Source organism: Strongyloides ratti (assembly GCF_001040885.1).
Source record: "Strongyloides ratti genome assembly S_ratti_ED321, chromosome : X".
In the NCBI taxonomy this organism is placed as follows: domain Eukaryota; kingdom Metazoa; phylum Nematoda; class Chromadorea; order Rhabditida; family Strongyloididae; genus Strongyloides; species Strongyloides ratti.
The window spans coordinates 4,404,477-4,425,829 of record NC_037309.1 but is presented as its reverse complement, the minus strand read 5'-3'; the positions used below and the strand labels follow the sequence as shown (position 1 = coordinate 4,425,829).

At 21.1% G+C, this 21,353-nt stretch overlaps 5 protein-coding genes across 5 annotated transcripts; 4 read left to right on the top strand and 1 right to left on the bottom strand.

Annotated features, from left to right (window-relative positions):
* Positions 1-482: 482 nt before the first annotated feature.
* Positions 483-1,351, top strand: SRAE_X000095300 (JmjC domain-containing protein; the record flags this gene model as incomplete). Its single annotated transcript, XM_024645359.1, has 2 exons — positions 483-630; positions 669-1,351. The coding sequence occupies 2 exons, from the start codon at positions 483-485 to the stop codon at positions 1,349-1,351; spliced, it is 831 nt and encodes a 276-aa protein (XP_024510826.1).
* A 2,934-nt stretch (positions 1,352-4,285) lies between these two features.
* Positions 4,286-5,844, top strand: SRAE_X000095200 (JmjC domain-containing protein; the record flags this gene model as incomplete). Its single annotated transcript, XM_024645358.1, has 2 exons — positions 4,286-5,123; positions 5,162-5,844. 2 exons carry the CDS (start codon positions 4,286-4,288, stop codon positions 5,842-5,844), a joined length of 1,521 nt encoding a protein of 506 aa, XP_024510825.1.
* A 2,536-nt stretch (positions 5,845-8,380) lies between these two features.
* SRAE_X000095100 (Hypothetical protein) lies at positions 8,381-10,338 on the bottom strand (the record flags this gene model as incomplete). Its single annotated transcript, XM_024645357.1, has 3 exons — positions 8,381-8,883; positions 8,941-9,060; positions 10,308-10,338. 3 exons carry the CDS (start codon positions 10,336-10,338, stop codon positions 8,381-8,383), a joined length of 654 nt encoding a protein of 217 aa, XP_024510824.1.
* A 259-nt stretch (positions 10,339-10,597) lies between these two features.
* SRAE_X000095000 (Hypothetical protein) lies at positions 10,598-11,550 on the top strand (the record flags this gene model as incomplete). The annotated part of the gene is made up of 2 exons (XM_024645356.1): positions 10,598-10,877; positions 10,925-11,550. The coding sequence occupies 2 exons, from the start codon at positions 10,598-10,600 to the stop codon at positions 11,548-11,550; spliced, it is 906 nt and encodes a 301-aa protein (XP_024510823.1).
* A 5,075-nt stretch (positions 11,551-16,625) lies between these two features.
* Positions 16,626-19,588, top strand: SRAE_X000094900 (WH2 domain and Formin, FH2 domain-containing protein; the record flags this gene model as incomplete). The annotated part of the gene is made up of 3 exons (XM_024645355.1): positions 16,626-16,652; positions 16,795-17,241; positions 17,414-19,588. 3 exons carry the CDS (start codon positions 16,626-16,628, stop codon positions 19,586-19,588), a joined length of 2,649 nt encoding a protein of 882 aa, XP_024510822.1.
* Positions 19,589-21,353: the final 1,765 nt, after the last annotated feature.

Genomic DNA, 21,353 nt, shown 5'->3' with positions numbered 1-21,353 from the left:
TCTTTTCTTTTTATCTATTAATATTATCACTTTATTGAATACTTTTTAAATTCTATCATTATTCATTGCTTTATGTAGATAGAAAAAGGATTAAAATAAAATAGAATAGAAAAGAGATTAAAAAAATTGATGGTAAGATAAAAATTATTTCACTATATCTATGAAAGTATTTAGTACAAATTATATATCAATTACCTCTTTTCCAATTATTTAATTCATTTTTCAATAAAAAAATGAGATATCAAATACTTTATTTTCATTACTTTTCATTGATAATATTTTAAAAATTGACATTAAAAAAACTTTTTTATTAATTTATAATATTTTTTACAATTAATCATGTAATCTTTGAATATGTAAAAAAAACAGAAAAGAAAAGGATGTCACTGAAAAGTACTATATTTTTTATTATTTCCATTATTATAATTTCACTTTTTTGTTTTTTTATAATTTTAATATTATTTTTTAGATATTATTTTAAAATGCAAAGACTTACAAGAAGTAGTGCTCCTTCTATGCCAAATAATGAAATTATTATTGTTGGATATAAAAACTTATGTTTTTCAAATGCGGCAACTAATGATGTATTTGTAAGACCGGACATGTATAAAATTGTTGAAGAAAATGAAGGTAAATTAATTAATTTTTTTTATTAATATTTTTTTTAGAATTTGATATAAACTATATTAAAGGAGATACATGTAATGTTCCTGTTCTTTTTAAATGTTCAAGAACAAAATTAGGTATCCAGAGCAGCGAAGAAAATTATTCAAATATTCAAGTAATTGAAGATAATTGTGTTGGGTCAACTAAATGCATGGTTGCATATGATGGAAAGGCATATATGAAAGAAATTCTTCTGTCGGATATTATTGACAATATGAAGCTGGAGCATGGTAGAAGAAAGCATGTTTACAATGCACTTTCCATTTGCTATGCATTTATGGATTTATCAACAAAATTTCAGTCGCCAAAATTTGCTACTGAATTTGATTTAGCAATTCACAATTGGCCTGATATTTTGAAGATAGCTCAAACTCAATTTGCCGGTAATGACACACAAATTGGAGAAGAATTAGTTGTTCCATTTACATGGAATTATCTTACAATATCTGCAAAAGGATCATACACGGATTTTCAAATAAGTTTTGGTGGCTCTTCTATCTGGATCAGCATAATTTTTGGAAAGAAAACATGTTGGCTTATACCACCAACTGATTATAATCTTAATGCTTATGAATTTTATTTAAAAGATTCATCTGCATCAAAATTATTTTTTGGTTTTGTTGCTGAAAATTGCTGCAGAATCACTTTAACTGCTGGACAATCCTTCTATCTTCCAGCAGGTTAGATACATGCTGTTTATACAGATGAGGATACTGTTATGATTGGTGGAAACTTTCTCACAAGTGTTTCGTTAGAAACACAGTTCAAAATTATTGAATCAGAAAATCGCCAAAGATTAGGAGAAAAATATTCATATCCGTTTTTCAAAAATCTTATGTGGTTTACTGTGGCAGCAATTGTAACTGAAATTACTGGAGTAGCTGTGTTGAAAAAGTGGTAAAAAATGCAAATAATTTCTTCAAAAAAAATAGAAAGAAATGTGATTGTATCAAACATTTTTTAAAAAATCCAAATATTGAAAAAATGTTAAAAGATGGATCATATTTTTCAAAAGAAAGACTTGGAAAAAACTCTTTCTCTATTGTTGTACAGAGTGAAAAAATAAAAAAAATGGACAGTAAACGAACGTAAGGGATACAAAAGTCTTGTTAAATTTATTAAAAAAGACAAAATTCAAATGGATAAAGATGCTTCTTTTGGAATCACCAATCATAATCTTTTGTTGTGTGAATTTGAAAGAATTGTAAACATTTCTTTTGAAGAAATGAATACAAATAATGCAAAAGAAATTGTCCCTTCTAATTTATTGTGGACCGACACGTTAAGAAAAAAAGCTGATGTGAAGCGTAAGGAAACAATTGAAGAAAATAAAAGAAGAAGGGAAAGAAAAAGAAATATTTTAATAAATAATAAAAGAAGAAATAATTCATAAAATGTTTGAGTTAATTTATTTATAATTTAAAATAAAAAAATTTCTTGTTATTAATTTGGTGTGTTGAAATCTAGGTCTAGTAGTTATAACAAAGTTTTTAGAATCAGTCTATACACTTTATTAAGGAAGACTTCATATAATAATTATTAAAAATTTTACATATTTTAATTGAACTATTCATAAAAAATAGAAACAAACAATTTTTTTATAAATACCTACTAATTAAAAATAATAATATTTTCTTTTTATACCAATTATAAAATTCCCTTGCTTCTCTTATCAGTTGTCTTCATAAAATTACTATTTTTGTCACTATTAAAATGTTAAAAAAAAAATTTTTTTTCTAATACATATAAAAAACTGCTACAAACGTAACTTTAGTATCTGGATTAAATGGCATAATTAGTTTACCAAATTAATAAAGATGTTAGAAAAGACTGTTATCATAATCTAATTAAAATTTTAAACTTTTTTATCACATTTACTTGTATTTATTTATGGAGTAATATATATAAAATATAATGAGACATTTTTAACGAAAATATTATTTCATTAAATGGTCCAAATGGAATAGAATTTGAATCTTTATGTTAAAATGAATCCTTCTTTGTTATTTTAAACTTTTTTCATTTAATTAATAAAACTTTTCTATCACATTTTTTGTATTAATTTTTACAATAATATATAGTAATTAAAGAAAATCATACCAAATAAATACAGAAGTTAAAAAAAGACTCTTATTATTATCTTTATCAAATTTAGAACTTTTTTTATCATAAGTTTTTGAGTTATTAATATTTAAACTTTTAAAAATTTATTTATTTGTTTTTTATATAGCTCCAAGCATAAAAAACTTTGTATCTGGATTCAATGGCACAATAAGTTTACAAAGTTAATACAGAAGTTAAAAAAAACTCTTAATTTTATCATATTTAAATAATAAACCTTTTTTTATCACATCCATTTGTATTAATTTTTAAGATAATATATTTAGTATATAATAGGACATTTTGTACCAAAAAAAATAATTTTTTTGAATGCTTCAAATGGAGTAAAATCTGAATCTTTATGTTAAAATGAATCTTTTTTTGTTATTTTGAACTTTTTTTTATTAAAATTAAAAACTTTTTTATCACATTATTTATTATTAATTTTTAAAGTAATATATTGGTTCTCTTTTAGAGTCACTGACGTACTGAATTAAACAAATTAAAATAAATAAATTATTTGAAGAGTTTTTAACAATTTAATTAAATATATAGTAAATTCAACATTTGATAATTGATAAAAAGTAAAAAAAGTTTAAAAATGTTTTTATAAAAATTTTTTTTTATTCAACTTTTAAAAAAAGAAAATTTTATATAAATAACCAAAATTATCATATTAAAAATTCTTTTCTTTAAAATTATTATAATTTTTAGTATAGTTACCACATCACTTCAAGAGTGTGAGTGAAACCACAAGTTAAATCAAAAAAAGCGCATTCTTTTTAAACTTATAAATTTATTCTACTTTTTTTATCAAAAATTTCTTATTTGTATTATTTTATCAATAACGAAAATTTTACCTCTATTTCAAAAAAAATAAATAATTAACTTAAGTGATAACGTTACTTTATATATCCTTTTAAAAAATGTAAAAAATATGTTTTAAAAAATTTAAAAGGTATTTAAATTTTTTTTACAATACTTTAATTTACTCTATTGATATAATTAAAAAATTATAAAGCTCATTAAGTCATGCCCTGCTGGCAAGTGTGTGCGAAGCACGCGCTTGTAAATTTTTATAATTCTATTCTTTTTGTTAAATAAATTACTCTCTTATATTTTTAAAAAGTTTATCACTTCTTTGACAGTTTTTAATATATCAATTTTTCATCAATTGAACACATAACAAAAATTTATGTACAACAAATAATTTTTGTAAATGTCTTTAACAATATATATAATATTACCACTTCAATTACTTTTCACAATTGGAGCACATCTTCCAAGCTTATTACATATTACATCACTTGCTTATGAATTTATTTCACTATCAGACACCTTATATTCAAATTTTAACATCAAAACGTTTCACTAACATAATTCGATAATATTTAAATATTAACACTTGATTATGATTATTTTTTATTTATAATTTAAATTAATTGAATATAACATTCAAATTTTTATCTTTGAAATAATAATTTATAATGTTGCATTTTTAACCAAATAACAAACTACAATGTTCCTGGTTTTACATCACTTCACAATTACATGGCTGCTGCTTCAAATCATCACTTACTGCAAAGGAACTATTCCTTCAGCTTTGTTTCCTTCAGTTTCTAAGAATATCAATGAAAGTACTTTTCCAGTGGCTATGAAAATTAAATCTACGTCAGATTTAATCCTTGTCAAATGTCCAGACAAATATTACAAGCATTCAAATATTAAAGATTCTTTTAACATGGATGGTTTGTTAGAATTTTCAAAATTAACTTTTCGTACTAATAGCAAAATTTTTGCTTGGACACCTTCTGTATACAATAATATAAATAGAGATAATATAGTAACTTGTGGAATAGCTGGTATAATAAATTTTAACAATAAATCAATAAATTATGATTGGAAGATGAAATACAATTGGCAGTCTAAACCAAAATCATTTGAAATAGCAAAGAGAGAGAAAATATCAAAGACACTTCCTCCATCCAATAATTGTAGTGATAATCCAGCTAAACTTGTCAAATTCACCAAAGATAAAGAAGGAAATATGAAACGTATTAATATAAATAATGGTGAATTGAAGGAAGCAGAAGAATTACCTCATGCCAATAAATTATATTACTATTTTGATGTTCCTGATGATAATTCTATTCTGGAATATGTGCCTCCGTGTCAAATTGTTAGAGCAGTTAATGATAAACCAGAAATAAAAATTAATGGTCAAGAACATCCAGAATCTCCAAAGAACAACAAAATTTATGTTGTTAAACGAGAAAGTATGACAGAAGTNTCAAATGCGGCAACTAATGATGTATTTGTAAGACCGGACATGTATAAAATTGTTGAAGAAAATGAAGGTAAATTAATTAATTTTTTTTATTAATATTTTTTTTAGAATTTGATATAAACTATATTAAAGGAGATACATGTAATGTTCCTGTTCTTTTTAAATGTTCAAGAACAAAATTAGGTATCCAGAGCAGCGAAGAAAATTATTCAAATATTCAAGTAATTGAAGATAATTGTGTTGGGTCAACTAAATGCATGGTTGCATATGATGGAAAGGCATATATGAAAGAAATTCTTCTGTCGGATATTATTGACAATATGAAGCTGGAGCATGGTAGAAGAAAGCATGTTTACAATGCACTTTCCATTTGCTATGCATTTATGGATTTATCAACAAAATTTCAGTCGCCAAAATTTGCTACTGAATTTGATTTAGCAATTCACAATTGGCCTGATATTTTGAAGATAGCTCAAACTCAATTTGCCGGTAATGACACACAAATTGGAGAAGAATTAGTTGTTCCATTTACATGGAATTATCTTACAATATCTGCAAAAGGATCATACACGGATTTTCAAATAAGTTTTGGTGGCTCTTCTATCTGGATCAGCATAATTTTTGGAAAGAAAACATGTTGGCTTATACCACCAACTGATTATAATCTTAATGCTTATGAATTTTATTTAAAAGATTCATCTGCATCAAAATTATTTTTTGGTTTTGTTGCTGAAAATTGCTGCAGAATCACTTTAACTGCTGGACAATCCTTCTATCTTCCAGCAGGTTAGATACATGCTGTTTATACAGATGAGGATACTGTTATGATTGGTGGAAACTTTCTCACAAGTGTTTCGTTAGAAACACAGTTCAAAATTATTGAATCAGAAAATCGCCAAAGATTAGGAGAAAAATATTCATATCCGTTTTTCAAAAATCTTATGTGGTTTACTGTGGCAGCAATTGTAACTGAAATTACTGGAGTAGCTGTGTTGAAAAAGTGGTAAAAAATGCAAATAATTTCTTCAAAAAAAATAGAAAGAAATGTGATTGTATCAAACATTTTTTAAAAAATCCAAATATTGAAAAAATGTTAAAAGATGGATCATATTTTTCAAAAGAAAGACTTGGAAAAAACTCTTTCTCTATTGTTGTACAGAGTGAAAAAATAAAAAAAATGGACAGTAAACGAACGTAAGGGATACAAAAGTCTTGTTAAATTTATTAAAAAAGACAAAATTCAAATGGATAAAGATGCTTCTTTTGGAATCACCAATCATAATCTTTTGTTGTGTGAATTTGAAAGAATTGTAAACATTTCTTTTGAAGAAATGAATACAAATAATGCAAAAGAAATTGTCCCTTCTAATTTATTGTGGACCGACACGTTAAGAAAAAAAGCTGATGTGAAGCGTAAGGAAACAATTGAGAAATAAAAGAAGAAGGGAAAGAAAAAGAAATATTTTAATAAATAATAAAAGAAGAAATAATTCATAAAATGTTTGAGTTAATTTATTTATAATTTAAAATAAAAAAATTTCTTGTTATTAATTTGGTGTGTTGAAATCTAGGTCTAGTAGTTATAACAAAGTTTTTAGAATCAGTCTATACACTTTATTAAGGAAGACTTCATATAATAATTATTAAAAATTTTACATATTTTAATTGAACTATTCATAAAAAATAGAAACAAACAATTTTTTTATAAATACCTACTAATTAAAAATAATAATATTTTCTTTTTATACCAATTATAAAATTCCCTTGCTTCTCTTATCAGTTGTCTTCATAAAATTACTATTTTTGTCACTATTAAAATGTTAAAAAAAAAATTTTTTTTCTAATACATATAAAAAACTGCTACAAACGTAACTTTAGTATCTGGATTAAATGGCATAATTAGTTTACCAAATTAATAAAGATGTTAGAAAAGACTGTTATCATAATCTAATTAAAATTTTAAACTTTTTTATCACATTTACTTGTATTTATTTATGGAGTAATATATATAAAATATAATGAGACATTTTTAACGAAAATATTATTTCATTAAATGGTCCAAATGGAATAGAATTTGAATCTTTATGTTAAAATGAATCCTTCTTTGTTATTTTAAACTTTTTTCATTTAATTAATAAAACTTTTCTATCACATTTTTTGTATTAATTTTTACAATAATATATAGTAATTAAAGAAAATCATACCAAATAAATACAGAAGTTAAAAAAAGACTCTTATTATTATCTTTATCAAATTTAGAACTTTTTTTATCATAAGTTTTTGAGTTATTAATATTTAAACTTTTAAAAATTTATTTATTTGTTTTTTATATAGCTCCAAGCATAAAAAACTTTGTATCTGGATTCAATGGCACAATAAGTTTACAAAGTTAATACAGAAGTTAAAAAAAACTCTTAATTTTATCATATTTAAATAATAAACCTTTTTTTATCACATCCATTTGTATTAATTTTTAAGATAATATATTTAGTATATAATAGGACATTTTGTACCAAAAAAAATAATTTTTTTGAATGCTTCAAATGGAGTAAAATCTGAATCTTTATGTTAAAATGAATCTTTTTTTGTTATTTTGAACTTTTTTTTATTAAAATTAAAAACTTTTTTATCACATTATTTATTATTAATTTTTAAAGTAATATATTGGTTCTCTTTTAGAGTCACTGACGTACTGAATTAAACAAATTAAAATAAATAAATTATTTGAAGAGTTTTTAACAATTTAATTAAATATATAGTAAATTCAACATTTGATAATTGATAAAAAGTAAAAAAAGTTTAAAAATGTTTTTTAAAAATTTTTTTTTATTCAACTTTTAAAAAAAGAAAATTTTATATAAATAACCAAAATTATCATACTAAAAATTCTTTTCTTTAAAATTATTATAATTTTTAGTATAGTTTACCACATCACTTCAAGAGTGTGAGTGAAACCACAAGTTTAATCAAAAAGGCGCATTCTTTTTAAATATATAAATTTATTCAACTTTTTTATCAAAATTTCATATTTTATTATTTTATAAAAAAAAGGAAGATATTTTTCTCTATTTCAAAAAAAAATAAATAATTAATTTAAGTGATAGCGTTACTTTATATATTCTTTTAAAAACTGTAACAAATTTGTTTAAATTAATTTAAAAGGTATTTGAATTTTTTTTACAAAACTTTAATTTACTCTTTTGATATAATTTAAAAATTATAAAGCTCACTAAGTCATGCCTTGCTGACAAGTGTTGCGAAGCACGCGCTTGTTTTATATAAACTTTAAATATATTACTTCTTCGACTATTAAACTTGGAATAACAATTAACCTGAATTTTGATTTGATAAATCATTATTATAAATAATATTTAAATTTTCAAAATTGTTAATGATATTTTCATTCATAAAAATATAATTTGTACTTGTTACTCTACGTATTGTTTCTATGTAATCATCATTATCTTCAACATCAAACTCATATTCATATAATAAATTAAGATATCTTCCAAAATTTGAACCTGTTGGAATGATAAATTTTCTTTTTTCTAATTTTCTGCGTATAACAATTGTTCTTGGTCCACCGTTAGACCAAATAACACGTGTTATAAAATCATTATTAATTGATATTCTCCCAAAATGTATATTTCTTTTATATATTAAATTACGAACTTGAATTGGATGGAAAAAAGATCCACGCCTAGATCTAGAAATATATCTTGAAATTCTATTATTATATCTTAATCTTGTTAAAAAATTAAAAAAATTTAAATGTCTTGTCATTTCCAAAAAATTGAGAAAACCTATAAATTTATGTTCAATGTAGCATTCTAAAAAAATATTAATTAAAAAAATAATTTGAAACAAATAAATTAAAATTTTCTTACCGGCAGCATATTCTTCAACATCAGTAGATATATGATGAGATAAAACATTTTCTACGCTACCTCTTGCCAAAGTACCATTAGTAAACACATTTTTGAAATGATTTGAAGCATATATTGTTGCTGTAACAATAAATGTTTGGTGTGATTTTGCATAAAAATATATTCTTTTTGTTTTTATTTTTTTTTTAAGTTAATGTTAGATATTATGCTTTTATCATATTCTAAATTATAATCAATATGATATTTTGAGGAAGAAATTGTATTTGAATTATTGCCAGATAAATGTTCATTAAATAATTCTTTTTTATTTCGTAAATTTGATGTATCAATATTAATATCATTTAAAGAATCACTTTCATATTTTTCATTTATTAAAAAATATTCACGTTTTCTAGAGACATTTTTATTTGACTCTTCATTTTGATTGTTTATTAATGAATCCAAGATATCATTATTCAAAGACATTCTTTAAAATTTTTGTAAATGTTTTCTTATAAATATTAAAATAATTAAAATAATTAAAAATTGATTAATTATAAATGTAAAATGACAAAAATTTATAACTAAAAAATATTTAAAAGTAATATATTTTATACCATGATTGTTTAAATATGTACATATTAGTATTATTATAAAAAATTTTAAATAAAATTATTAAATAATTGTTATGGAAAATTTTTATGTAAAAACATAAAGTATGTTGTTGTATAAGTTAAAATATACACTAACACTATTATTAATTAGATCACCTTAAATTTTTAATGAAAAAAATTTTAAATATTTTTAAATATAAGGTTTATGAATATATTAAAGAATAATATTAAAAAAACATAACGCTTTTTTTAAAAGTATTAAAATTGAAAATAATCTTTTTTAATTGGAAATCAATCAAAAATTTTATTATCATCAAATAATTAAAATTTTATTTTGCTTTTTTTTAAATAATACAAATATAATATCATATATGTCAAAATTATTTAAATATATTTTCCTTTAATTAATTTGATATTGATAAAAAAAATTATATATTAGTATTTTATTATTAAAGTCTATATATTCAAATAAAAGTATATTTCTCCATTTTTATTTTTCTATATAAGATGTATATATACTTTTTTTTATATAATTGAAAAAAAAGAAAAGTAATTTTAAAAATATTTATTTATTAAATTTTATTTTAAATTACAAAATTAACATATATTTATATATAGTATCTATAGAAACAAGAATTGCATAAATATATCAAAAGTATTATTTATTTAAATCTGCTTTTATTAATATTCTATATATATATATATATTATTAAACAACATTATGGTTAAATGAATATGAACTTTTAATAACAATATCACTATAAAATAATATACCTTTTGGATTTAAATTGGTACAAAAGGGCATAATATTGAATGTTTAATTTAACAGTTTATAATAAAACGATAATTATAATTACGCATGTGTCCTAGGAACATGAATGTGGATTAGTTAAATTAAAATATCTTATCCTGTCTCACTATTGCCCCACTAAAAATAGTAGGAAGTAAATTTTATATCAATAATTATCATTTTACTATTTATTTTTAAAATAATTATTTTCTCATCAATTTTATTGGAAAATATTATTTTTATAATATTCAAAAAAACATATAACTTTAATAGGATGTCGCAAATGGTAAAAAAAACTTTTTTAATATTAATAATTTTAATAATTATATTACCTACTAATGTTAATGCATGGGATTGGGGTGATTTTCATAAATTTGCTGTTGTTTTCTTTACTATATTAGGTTTTGGTCTTGGTTTTGGTGGAATATTAATTGTAGTTTATTTTGGTTTTATGAGAAATTGTCTTAAAAAACATCAAGAAGATGTATTACATACTCATAGAGCATTCCATCCATGGCCACCTGGTTCAGTTCAATGGGAAAGACAAAAAACTTGTAAGTTTGTGATATTTTAATAATATTTAATATAATATTATATTAAGATAGAGAAAATACAGAAAGAAGTATGAGAAATGAAGGAGTTTCAAATCAATATGATAAAACAAATTATGAAACAGCAAATATTCCATATAATACACTTTCAAATTATCCATATGAAATTAAAGAAAAATATGATGAAAATATTCCTTATAATAAAAAAGGATTAGAAGAACAAGGACATTCAACAAATGAACTTTTCCAAAAACCATATCTTAAGACATCTTTTAATACACATAATATTTCACCATCTTTTACTCATATAGAAACACAATTTACACAACCTGAAGTTTTTCCATACAATACATCTTATCAAATATCATCTCCTTACTCAACATATAAATATCAGGAAATGATAAATAATATTGAACAATCTCCTTATCTCAAAGACTTACAATCACCATATCTTATAAATAATAAAAATATATCTACCAATCAACAGTTACAACCATCACCATTAATTTATTCTTCTATTCAAAAAGAAAGAACATCTTTAAAAAGAAATATTAGTCCAAATTCAAGATTATCACAAATGAGGAATGAAAAAAATGACAACTTAATAATACGAAATACAACATTAATTAATGAAGAACAATCATTTAGAAGAATGGATACTCATACATACATCTAATTTTCTCACACATTCAAATTATTTTTATTTTAAATTTTCGATAATATCTTTTTTCACTATACAAATAAATATCTTCTAATTTGTTAAAAACTAATAAATACTATACCTTGATAAAAGTATATTAATAAGAATTTTAATTAAAAAAAAAATAATAGATAAAATAAGATGAGATTAAAAAAAACTTTATAATAATGATAAAATAATTTAAAACTTGAAATTAATGTAAATAATAAAATTAAAAAGCTAATTTGATGTGACTTAAATTAAAATGTAATTTAATAAAAATTAGCTGATCAAAGATAGGATAAAAATTTTAATTTAATTATCTTAAAAATATATTAGTATATTTAATGAGACATAATAAAGGTAAAATTCCTTTTTTTTTAACTTTTATGTGTTACCTAAAAATAATTTTATTTTTATATTATATGAGAATAAATATTTTTTAAATCAGATTATATATATATATATAATATGTGTTCAATGAATATATTAATTTGTTAGTAAAATTCAATTGTTATATAAAAAGATTTCATGTTCTACCTCATTATAATTGTTTTTATTATCAAAAGTTCTTTTATAATGACAGGTAAAATGATTAAAAAATAAGTGATTTTTTTTTACTTCTTATATCTATACTCATTGTATTGTATTTTGTCCTTAAACTTAATTAAAATTTTATTTCTATAATTATCTTAATAATATATATATATATATAAATATAAAGATGTTTAAAGAAACGTTTTTTTTTTAATGTCATTAACAAGTATTTTCTATCTTTCTATAACTGTTATTTCTTCTCCCTCTCTTTTGATTTTTTTTAAACATTTTTTTGATATGTTGGCTCCTAAAAATCTCATCTGATGATACATCGATGTTCATCCTTGATATGCTTCAATAAAAAAAAAACATTATACATATATCGTAAAGTTTTATTGTAATATTAGAAGACAATCTATATATTTAAAAATTTTGTTGAGGTAAAAGAATAATTTAAATAGTTAATGTGTTAATATTACATTTTATATTTGGTCATCCTATTATTAATAAATGAAAGAAGTATTTCTTAACAATGAATAATATTTTAAAAGATTTATATTTTTACTTTACAATCATTTTTTTTTTCTAACATTTATTTAATTCTTATTTAAATACCCATAAAGCTTTATGTTTATACTTTTAAATTTAAATTTTATTTATTACTTTACTTGTTTACCTTTTAATTTTAGGTTATATGGATCTATAATAATAAAAAAAAATGATTTTTGTTTTTATTAAATATTGTTTAAAAAAAAATTAAAACTTCGAATAATTTAAAATGCTATTTAACTTTTTTTAATATATAATATTTGTTTCTAATAACAAATAAATGTTAAAAATATTTTTTTTATATTTCTAAACATGTAAGCCAACTGCTACTATTCCAGGAGTCATCCTTATTACATTTTTCATTGTTTTGTTTTATGCTGCTTTTTAATATTTTGATCCATTAAATAAGATGCTAACAATGCATTTGGAAGTCATATGATAATAGATCATTAATTTTCACAATCAGTACATCTGTCATTTTTTAAAATTAATAAAATAGTTTATTAGCTCATTATTGAAATTGCAGATTATAAAAAAAAAAATGTAAAGATTATTTTTTAAAATAATAATTAATTTTTAGAACATAATGAAAAATCTAGATTTATACATCATGATAAACATGTACTTATTGTCTTGCAAATTTTATTTATGTTAACTTTTGCCAACTCCTTTTCCTCAGTAGGTTGAATATATATATGTTTAAATAGTTAACAAAAATCAAATATTACAATTACTTATTCATATATTATTTTCTTCTTTATAGTATAAAAGATAAAAGTAATTGTCACTTTGAAAACGACTATGAAAATGTTCCTGTTCATTAACATAAAATTATTTATACAAATGTATATATTACCTTATCTTCTGATTTACTTAATTATTTACCTACCATCTTGCTATTAAGAACTTATATATATGTTTTTATTAATAAATATACAAGATTTATACTTGAAAATAGTACTAAATTTATTAAAAAGAGGAAACTACAATTTTACCTAACAATTATTATTCACAATTGTGATGTGTTGGGTGATTGTTGATTTATCAACTTATTTTTATTATTCTTTATCCATATTTTTACAAACAATACCAAACAATTGATGTTAATTTTATACTTTCACTCACCATACTATTAATTATAACTGAAAAAATAATTACTGGTAATAATTTTTGTAGATAAGAGTTTTATCCAAAAAAAATTACATAATTACAATGGTCAATATTTTGTATAATTATTCATAATATAAAGTTAAAAATTTTCTATATATATTTAAGAAAATGTATTAAAAATTTTTTTTTGTTATTTACCTTGTTCTAGATTTATTAAAAATATATTTTTATAATGTAAAATAAAAGAACAAAAAAAATAAAGTAATAAATTTTGGTAATTACAAAAATATTTATAATTGAAAAAAAAATTTTCCCTATTAAATATTTTATATATATATATATGTTTTTTTTTTGTTAAATTTTTACATTTATCTTATTCTTTTTTTTTTATTTATAAATAATACTTAAATAATCACAAGATACGTATGTTTATAATATTAAATTTTAGAACAAGACTAAGATATTATATTTTTAGAATATTTAAAATTCTTACTTTTATCAAAAATTTAAACTCATAACAAATATATAATTAACGTACATTAAAAAGTTATTTATTAAGTTTAATTTTCTTTTTGCTTACCAGACTAGACTCTTAATCAAATGGTTAACATAATTTTACTTTTATTTATTTTTATTATATATTAAAATATACTAAATTATTTTAAAGTCCACCTATTATTATTTATATAAATTATTTAATAAAATGTTTAAAAATAAAAATTATTTTACTTTTCTTTTTAAACACCTTTTCTTTTTTAAAAATTATTTTTAAAAATTTAACAAATGATACATCTTTAAACTATGACTCCTACGCTGATGATCAGAAGCATATGTTGTGAGGTAATAACATTTATGTTTTTCTTATACATTTCTTCCGATAGCTTTTTATCATATTTTATAATAATAATTAAACACTTGGATATAATGTCAAATGTCTTGACTTTTTAAAAAAAAAAAAATACTTTAAAAAAAAATGATGATTAGACAAAAATATTATTTAACATAAATATTCTTTATTTATATATATACATTGTTTTTTTTCTTTTTATGCTTCATATATCATTAAAAATGTTGAATAAATATTTTATTTTATTTTACCATATTTTAAATATATATACCCCCTACCCCAATATTTTATGATATATAAGAGTCTTGATCTATTCAAAATATTATATATTATCTTTTTATACATTTTTATTTAAATTAAAAATTTTTTTTAATAGTAAGAAAAGTATTTTATTTTTATTCTGTCTTATCAATTTGTACTTATTGTATATTATTATTTAATACACAAACAAATATCTCAACCTTTTAAATAAATATAAAATAAAAAAAAATATTCATCCTAAATCATTTATCTTAAATTTATCTTTTATGTTCTTCTATTATAAAAACTAGCCTTGGAGGCTTTATTCTTAAGCAAGTATTACTCAAGTGTATATTTTAATAAGAATTCTTTTTACCTTCATATATACTTGTTGATTTAACTAGACGTTACCAATCACTATCTTTTTAATTTATTACCAGAAGCTTATTACTTCTATCAGTCCACATATATAAATATATATATATATATATATATCTTGTCGATTAGTAACAATTTTTATACAAAAAGCTTAAATATTATATATTATTGTTTGACCAAAGTATATAACTAACATTCTAAATAAATGAAAAAAAATCAACAAATGTAAGGAAGAAATATTTTCTTTGTATTTTTAATCAAAAGAAGAAAACCCGGATTTACACAATGTCAGTTGAAAAATTTCTTATATTACCATTATACAAGTTATGAGAAAAAATTTTTATATTTAACTCACCTTCACTTTGATCCCCTTATTTACTTCTTTTTTTTTGACTTTATAAAAGTTTGGTAGAATAAAATTCTTATCAATAATTAGTCATACTTTTATTTTAAATATAATGTATTTTAATAAATATTATTTATATTTAAACTGTTCATGAAATAAAGCTTTAATGTAACTCTTATTTGTGATTGATGTTTCTGACTTATCACTCACAAATATAACCTATTCGTGGGTTGTTAGAAATAAGATAGATATTTAAACGTTCACCCCATTTATCATTTAGAGGATCACCTTGATCATAAACAAATTTATCTTAATTATTTACCTCCTTCTTATTGTTGAATATGTTTAACAATCAGAAACATATATATATATATATATACTTATATTTAATACCTAACATCATTATTTCCATTTGTCAATAAAATGGCCAGTGTCGAGAATGACACTGATTATCATTTTAAATGTACTAAAGTATACTTATCTTTCACTATGCCAATGCCATTTTCTTCTATTATAATGTAAGATATATATTTAAAATTATTAAATTAAACTAATTTCTAATATTTGATATATTTTAATTTACTTTATACTAACATATACCTCTCTTTTATTTAATTAATTAATATACTAAAATTTAAACAAAGTATCACATTTAAACATTCTTACAATATTTATATTCTATTTGATCTTTTATATTCACTTGTCATGATTACTTTCATTTAACCTCTTATATATTAAAGGAAGAATTTTTCTATTCTTATAATATTTACATCGATTCTTCACAATAAAAATGCTTGATTTTATCTTTTACAACTTAAAACAAGAGAAATATTAATTAAATCTTTCTAAACTAATAATTATATAAATTATCTTCATATTTTTATTTTATAAAATATTTATTCATGTGTTATATAAATTTTTATAATAAATATATTATTAAATTTTATATTTTAAAAATTTATTTATTTTTTTAAAGGTTAAGAAAAACTTTTCTATTTGATTTTTAAGATTTTTTTTGTTGTTATAAAGAATTGAATTTATTGTATAAATTAGAGAAACCTTGCAATGTTCTCTGGACATCCTATTTTGGCCGTAAGTTTTTTTTTTTTTAAATTTATTTTTTAAAAACCAGTTTATAATAAACTTAATAATTGTTTTTTTTCTTTATTATAAAAAATATTATTATATATATATATATTTATTTATTATTTTTTTTAATGTTTTTTAATCTTAGGAAATTCGTCAAGGAACTCGTTTACGACCAACAAAAACTGTTGATAAAAGTAAACCTGTAATTGTAGCTGATGGGGAAACATTAAATACATTACTTGATGAATCAAAAATACCTAATAAACCTCTTAATTGTGAAAATTCTTTATCTAACAAAGTAGATGGTATTCCTCCACCACCACCACCAATACCTACATCAAATATTCCACCTCCACCAGTACCACCTATTGGAGGAGTTTCAAAACCAAAAACAGTAAATCAACCGGTAAATACAAAGTTTCATAATTTAGGTGGAAAAGTAACAATTGATCAAGATGAATTTATAAAATCAATTCAACATGGATTTAAGCTAAAGCCAACAGTCACAAATGATAAAAGCGGCTTAATTTTTGATGAAGAACAACTTGAAATTATTAATGCTGCTAAAAACCAAGATGATTCTAATAACGGGGTATGTTTTTAAAATAAATTTTTATTAATGTTTATCTACTATAATAAAAGATGTAAAAATATAATTTTTTTTTTTAAATATATTAATAAATTATATAAAAACATGTGTCATTAATATTTTTACATCTTATTGACGTAATAAATCAATAAAAAGTATACATATTAAATTTTAGAAAAGAAAAGTATTAGTAGAATTTAAAAAACCAGAAGAAACTTTATCAACACAACAACAACCACCACCACCACCACCTCCACTAATGAATGTCCCAATGCCGCCACCTCCCCCACCTGGTTTAAGAATAGCTAATAATGACAGTCATAATGTTATTAAAAAACAAGGTAAACCTATTACAAATCCAAAATTACTTGCATTAGGAGGTGGTTCGGCAATAAATGTAGATAAAGATGAATTTTTAAATTCTATTAAAAGTGGTTTAAAATTAAAAAAGGTTGAGGTACATGAAAAAAATCAACTATTTTTTGATGATGAAGAACTTCAACATTTAAGTAAAGTTAGAGATGAAACAAAAGCATCAAGTTCTAATTTATCATCTTATACAGCATCAAGTGAAAATTTATTAAATTCTTCCTATGCAACATCAACATCATCACTTCATAATGGTGATAGTTACTCATCAACATCATCCTTATTAATGGATAGTACAGGATCACATGAACCAATTAAAAAAAAAGAATTTAAATGGAAAGTACGTGATGTTAAAGAAGAAACACCACCTGCACATATTGATGCTGGATGGAATGAGGAAGAAAAGAAATGGAATCCAGAAAAGATACAAGATGAGATACCAAAAGGGTCTGCTAAAGCAAGAATTGCTATGCTTGCCAAACTTACAGGTTCAAATGAATCTCTTTCTTCTAATGGAAGTGGTAGTATTAGTAAATATAAACCATCACAAATTAAAAAAGATTTATTTGAAAAGAAAGATGATACTAAATCTAAAAATGAAGAAAATAAAATTATAAAACCAGTGAAAAAATTAGATTATACAATGTTTGAAAATAATAATAATGATAAAAATTATAATAATAATAGTTATAATAAAAATAAATATATCAATAATTCCGATGAAAAAAAAGTTGCAAAAAAATTTGGTGAAAAAAAAAGTAATATTGAAGATAGTTTTGATTTTGATGGTATTACTCTTAATGATGATGAAGCTAATGAAATAATGAAAGAAGCTATGAAATTGGAAGAAAAACCTATACCAAAACCATTAGATAGATCATTATATGAAGCTAAATTTGGTGGTTCAACAAATTCACTATCTGATAATACATTAAATGATAGAAGAGATAGAGATATTACACCAAAACCATTAGATAAATCATTATTAACATCACCATTTATTAATAATACATCCACAGAATTACCAACATCAGCACAACCTTCTCCAAGAGCTTCACCTGGTCGATTTGATAAAGAAGAACTTGAAGCTAAATTTGGTGGTGGTCAAACAATTAATTCTACCAATAACAAGGATGATTTTAAACAGAATAAAGAAGTTATTATTAAAATTGAACCACAAAAAGAAGTGAAAAAAAAATTTATTAAAAAAGAAAAACCGTTATCATCAACATTAAATATATTACCAGTACCAAGTGATGAAATTAATAAACCAAAAGTTGCTGTAAATGGAAAAATTAAAAGTAATGAAGAATTAAATATACCATTAAATATTGATACAAAAAATACTTCATTAAAAACTGGTACAGTTAGTGCTTTAAGAAATCAATTCCAAAAATCTGTTACACCATCACCAGAAAATAATACTTTAGGAACATTATCATCATCAGTAAAATCAAGAAGTTTAAGTCCATTAGCTGTTGAAACTGATGGAATAGTTAGTCCCTCCTTATCACAATATAAAACAGCACCAACAAGTGCGGTTAGTTGTAGAACAGTTAATACAAATTCAGAATCATCTTCACCAATATCAATATCACCAGTTTCCTCTAACGATAGTATTAATGGAATTAAAAACACTGGTAATAATTCAAAAGAATTTTCAAATGGATCATCAACATTTGGTAGATATAATCCAAAAAATAATAATTCTAATGCATCACGATTTGAAGAGTTAAGGAAATCATTTAATGTTAAAAAAGATGATACTCAATTGACTTCAAAACTTGGTAATAATAATTCATCTCCAATAAGTGGTGAACATATATGGAAACAAGCAATAAAAGATAAAACTAGTAGTAAGAATGTAAATAATAACAATAATAATAATAATAATAATAATATTAGTAATGAAAAAGATGGTATAAAAAAAAATAGAGCTGTACCAATTAGATTGACAAATGAATATAAAAGATTCCGATAAAGTAAAAATTGACATATGTTAGAAAACCTTTTTTAATAAAAATGACAATTATAATTAGGTAAAAGAATGTACGAAGGAATAGAAATATTTGTTTAGATACTTTTTATATTATATTTTTTAAACAAAAAAAAAAATGAAAATATTAATATTTTTTATGAATTATTTTTATTAAAAAGGTATATATATACCTTGTGTTTTAAGCCCAAAATTTTAAACAATATATATTATATTTTTTTTAAACAAAAATTGTACTCGTATTAAATATTTCTATATATTTCAATATTTACCAACAAAAAAAAATGAGAATTATGTTTTTTCTTTTTTTTTGTCATTTTATATGTTTATTTTTATATTAATTGATAATAAGTAAAAGTTTTGTGCCATAATACTGCATAAACGGTCATAATATTTTTTTTTTGTATAATTATATAACAAATAAAATACGTTTACTTTTATTTTTTTATTTGCTTATTAAAATGTTGTTGTTTTTTACATAATTTTATTAAACATTCATTATATTCAGTATTATAAAAGAAAAAAAATTAAATTTTTAAAACATTATATTTAAATAGTTGAAGTTGTTTATTACGTAAAATGATATAATTGTAAGTGCAAATAAGTAGTTTATTATAAAAACAGTTATTATAAATTATAAATAAAAGGACAAAAATTGGTTTTAATAAATTACCTAATTAAGTTAAATTAAATTATCATTTTTCTATCATCTCTAAAATCATATCAATTACCTATTATTCTAAATTTTTTTTTAACTTTTAAATATATTTGTTTTACTTATTTTTATCTCTTACCTAATAAATTAAAAGTTTCAGTGAAAGATACATAATTGGCAAATCAAATGAATGATAGTTAATCTCGGCATTCTTTTAACTATTAGGTTAACAATGATGAACTTTGACAACATAATTTTTTGGAAAAGTTATAATATCAGTAAATCTACTATAATCAAAGTGAGAATACTTTTGTTATAACACATTATCTATCTATCTCTTCATCATTCTCCGCCATCATCAACTGGTAATTGGTAATGATGATGACTCCTTTTGTCTAAAACTATCGGCATTTTATGTAATTAATATTATAAGAACTAATCAGCATGTTCTCACTACACTGTTAAAATTATCCTTTCTCCGTTAATTGTAAAAATATTAAAATGTGAAGGTAATACAGATAAGAAAATAATCTTTTTAATATTATTATATCATTTATTTAATGTCTTTAATAGGATTAAAATAATTAATATTTTTAATCTTTTATTTATTGTGTGAAATTAATTTTTTAACAATTAATTTATTATATGAATTTAAAATGTGAATAATTGATAGAATAACTTTTCTTTTTTTTTTCTTTTAATATTACTTATTATTTTATATAATATAAATTTACCACATATATTTAATTTATATTCTCAAACAATTGAAAAATTAATTGGTAAATCATGGTTGATTATAACTTGTCTTCTTTTTTCATTTTTCATTCACATGTCTTCAATTTCAAATATTTAATATTAATAGTTTATAACATTTTGAGATCTTATTAGTGTATAGTGAAAAAATAATATATATTTTAAAAGAATTTTAACACAAAAAATTATTATTTTTCAAAAATTTTAAAATATAAAATTTTTTGTCTTCATATTTTTTAATAGTTATAAATTGATCTTTTATAAATATATATTATTTATTTATAATAATATATATAAATTTAAAAAAAAAAAAATACATTTTTAACTAAAAAATTTTTCACA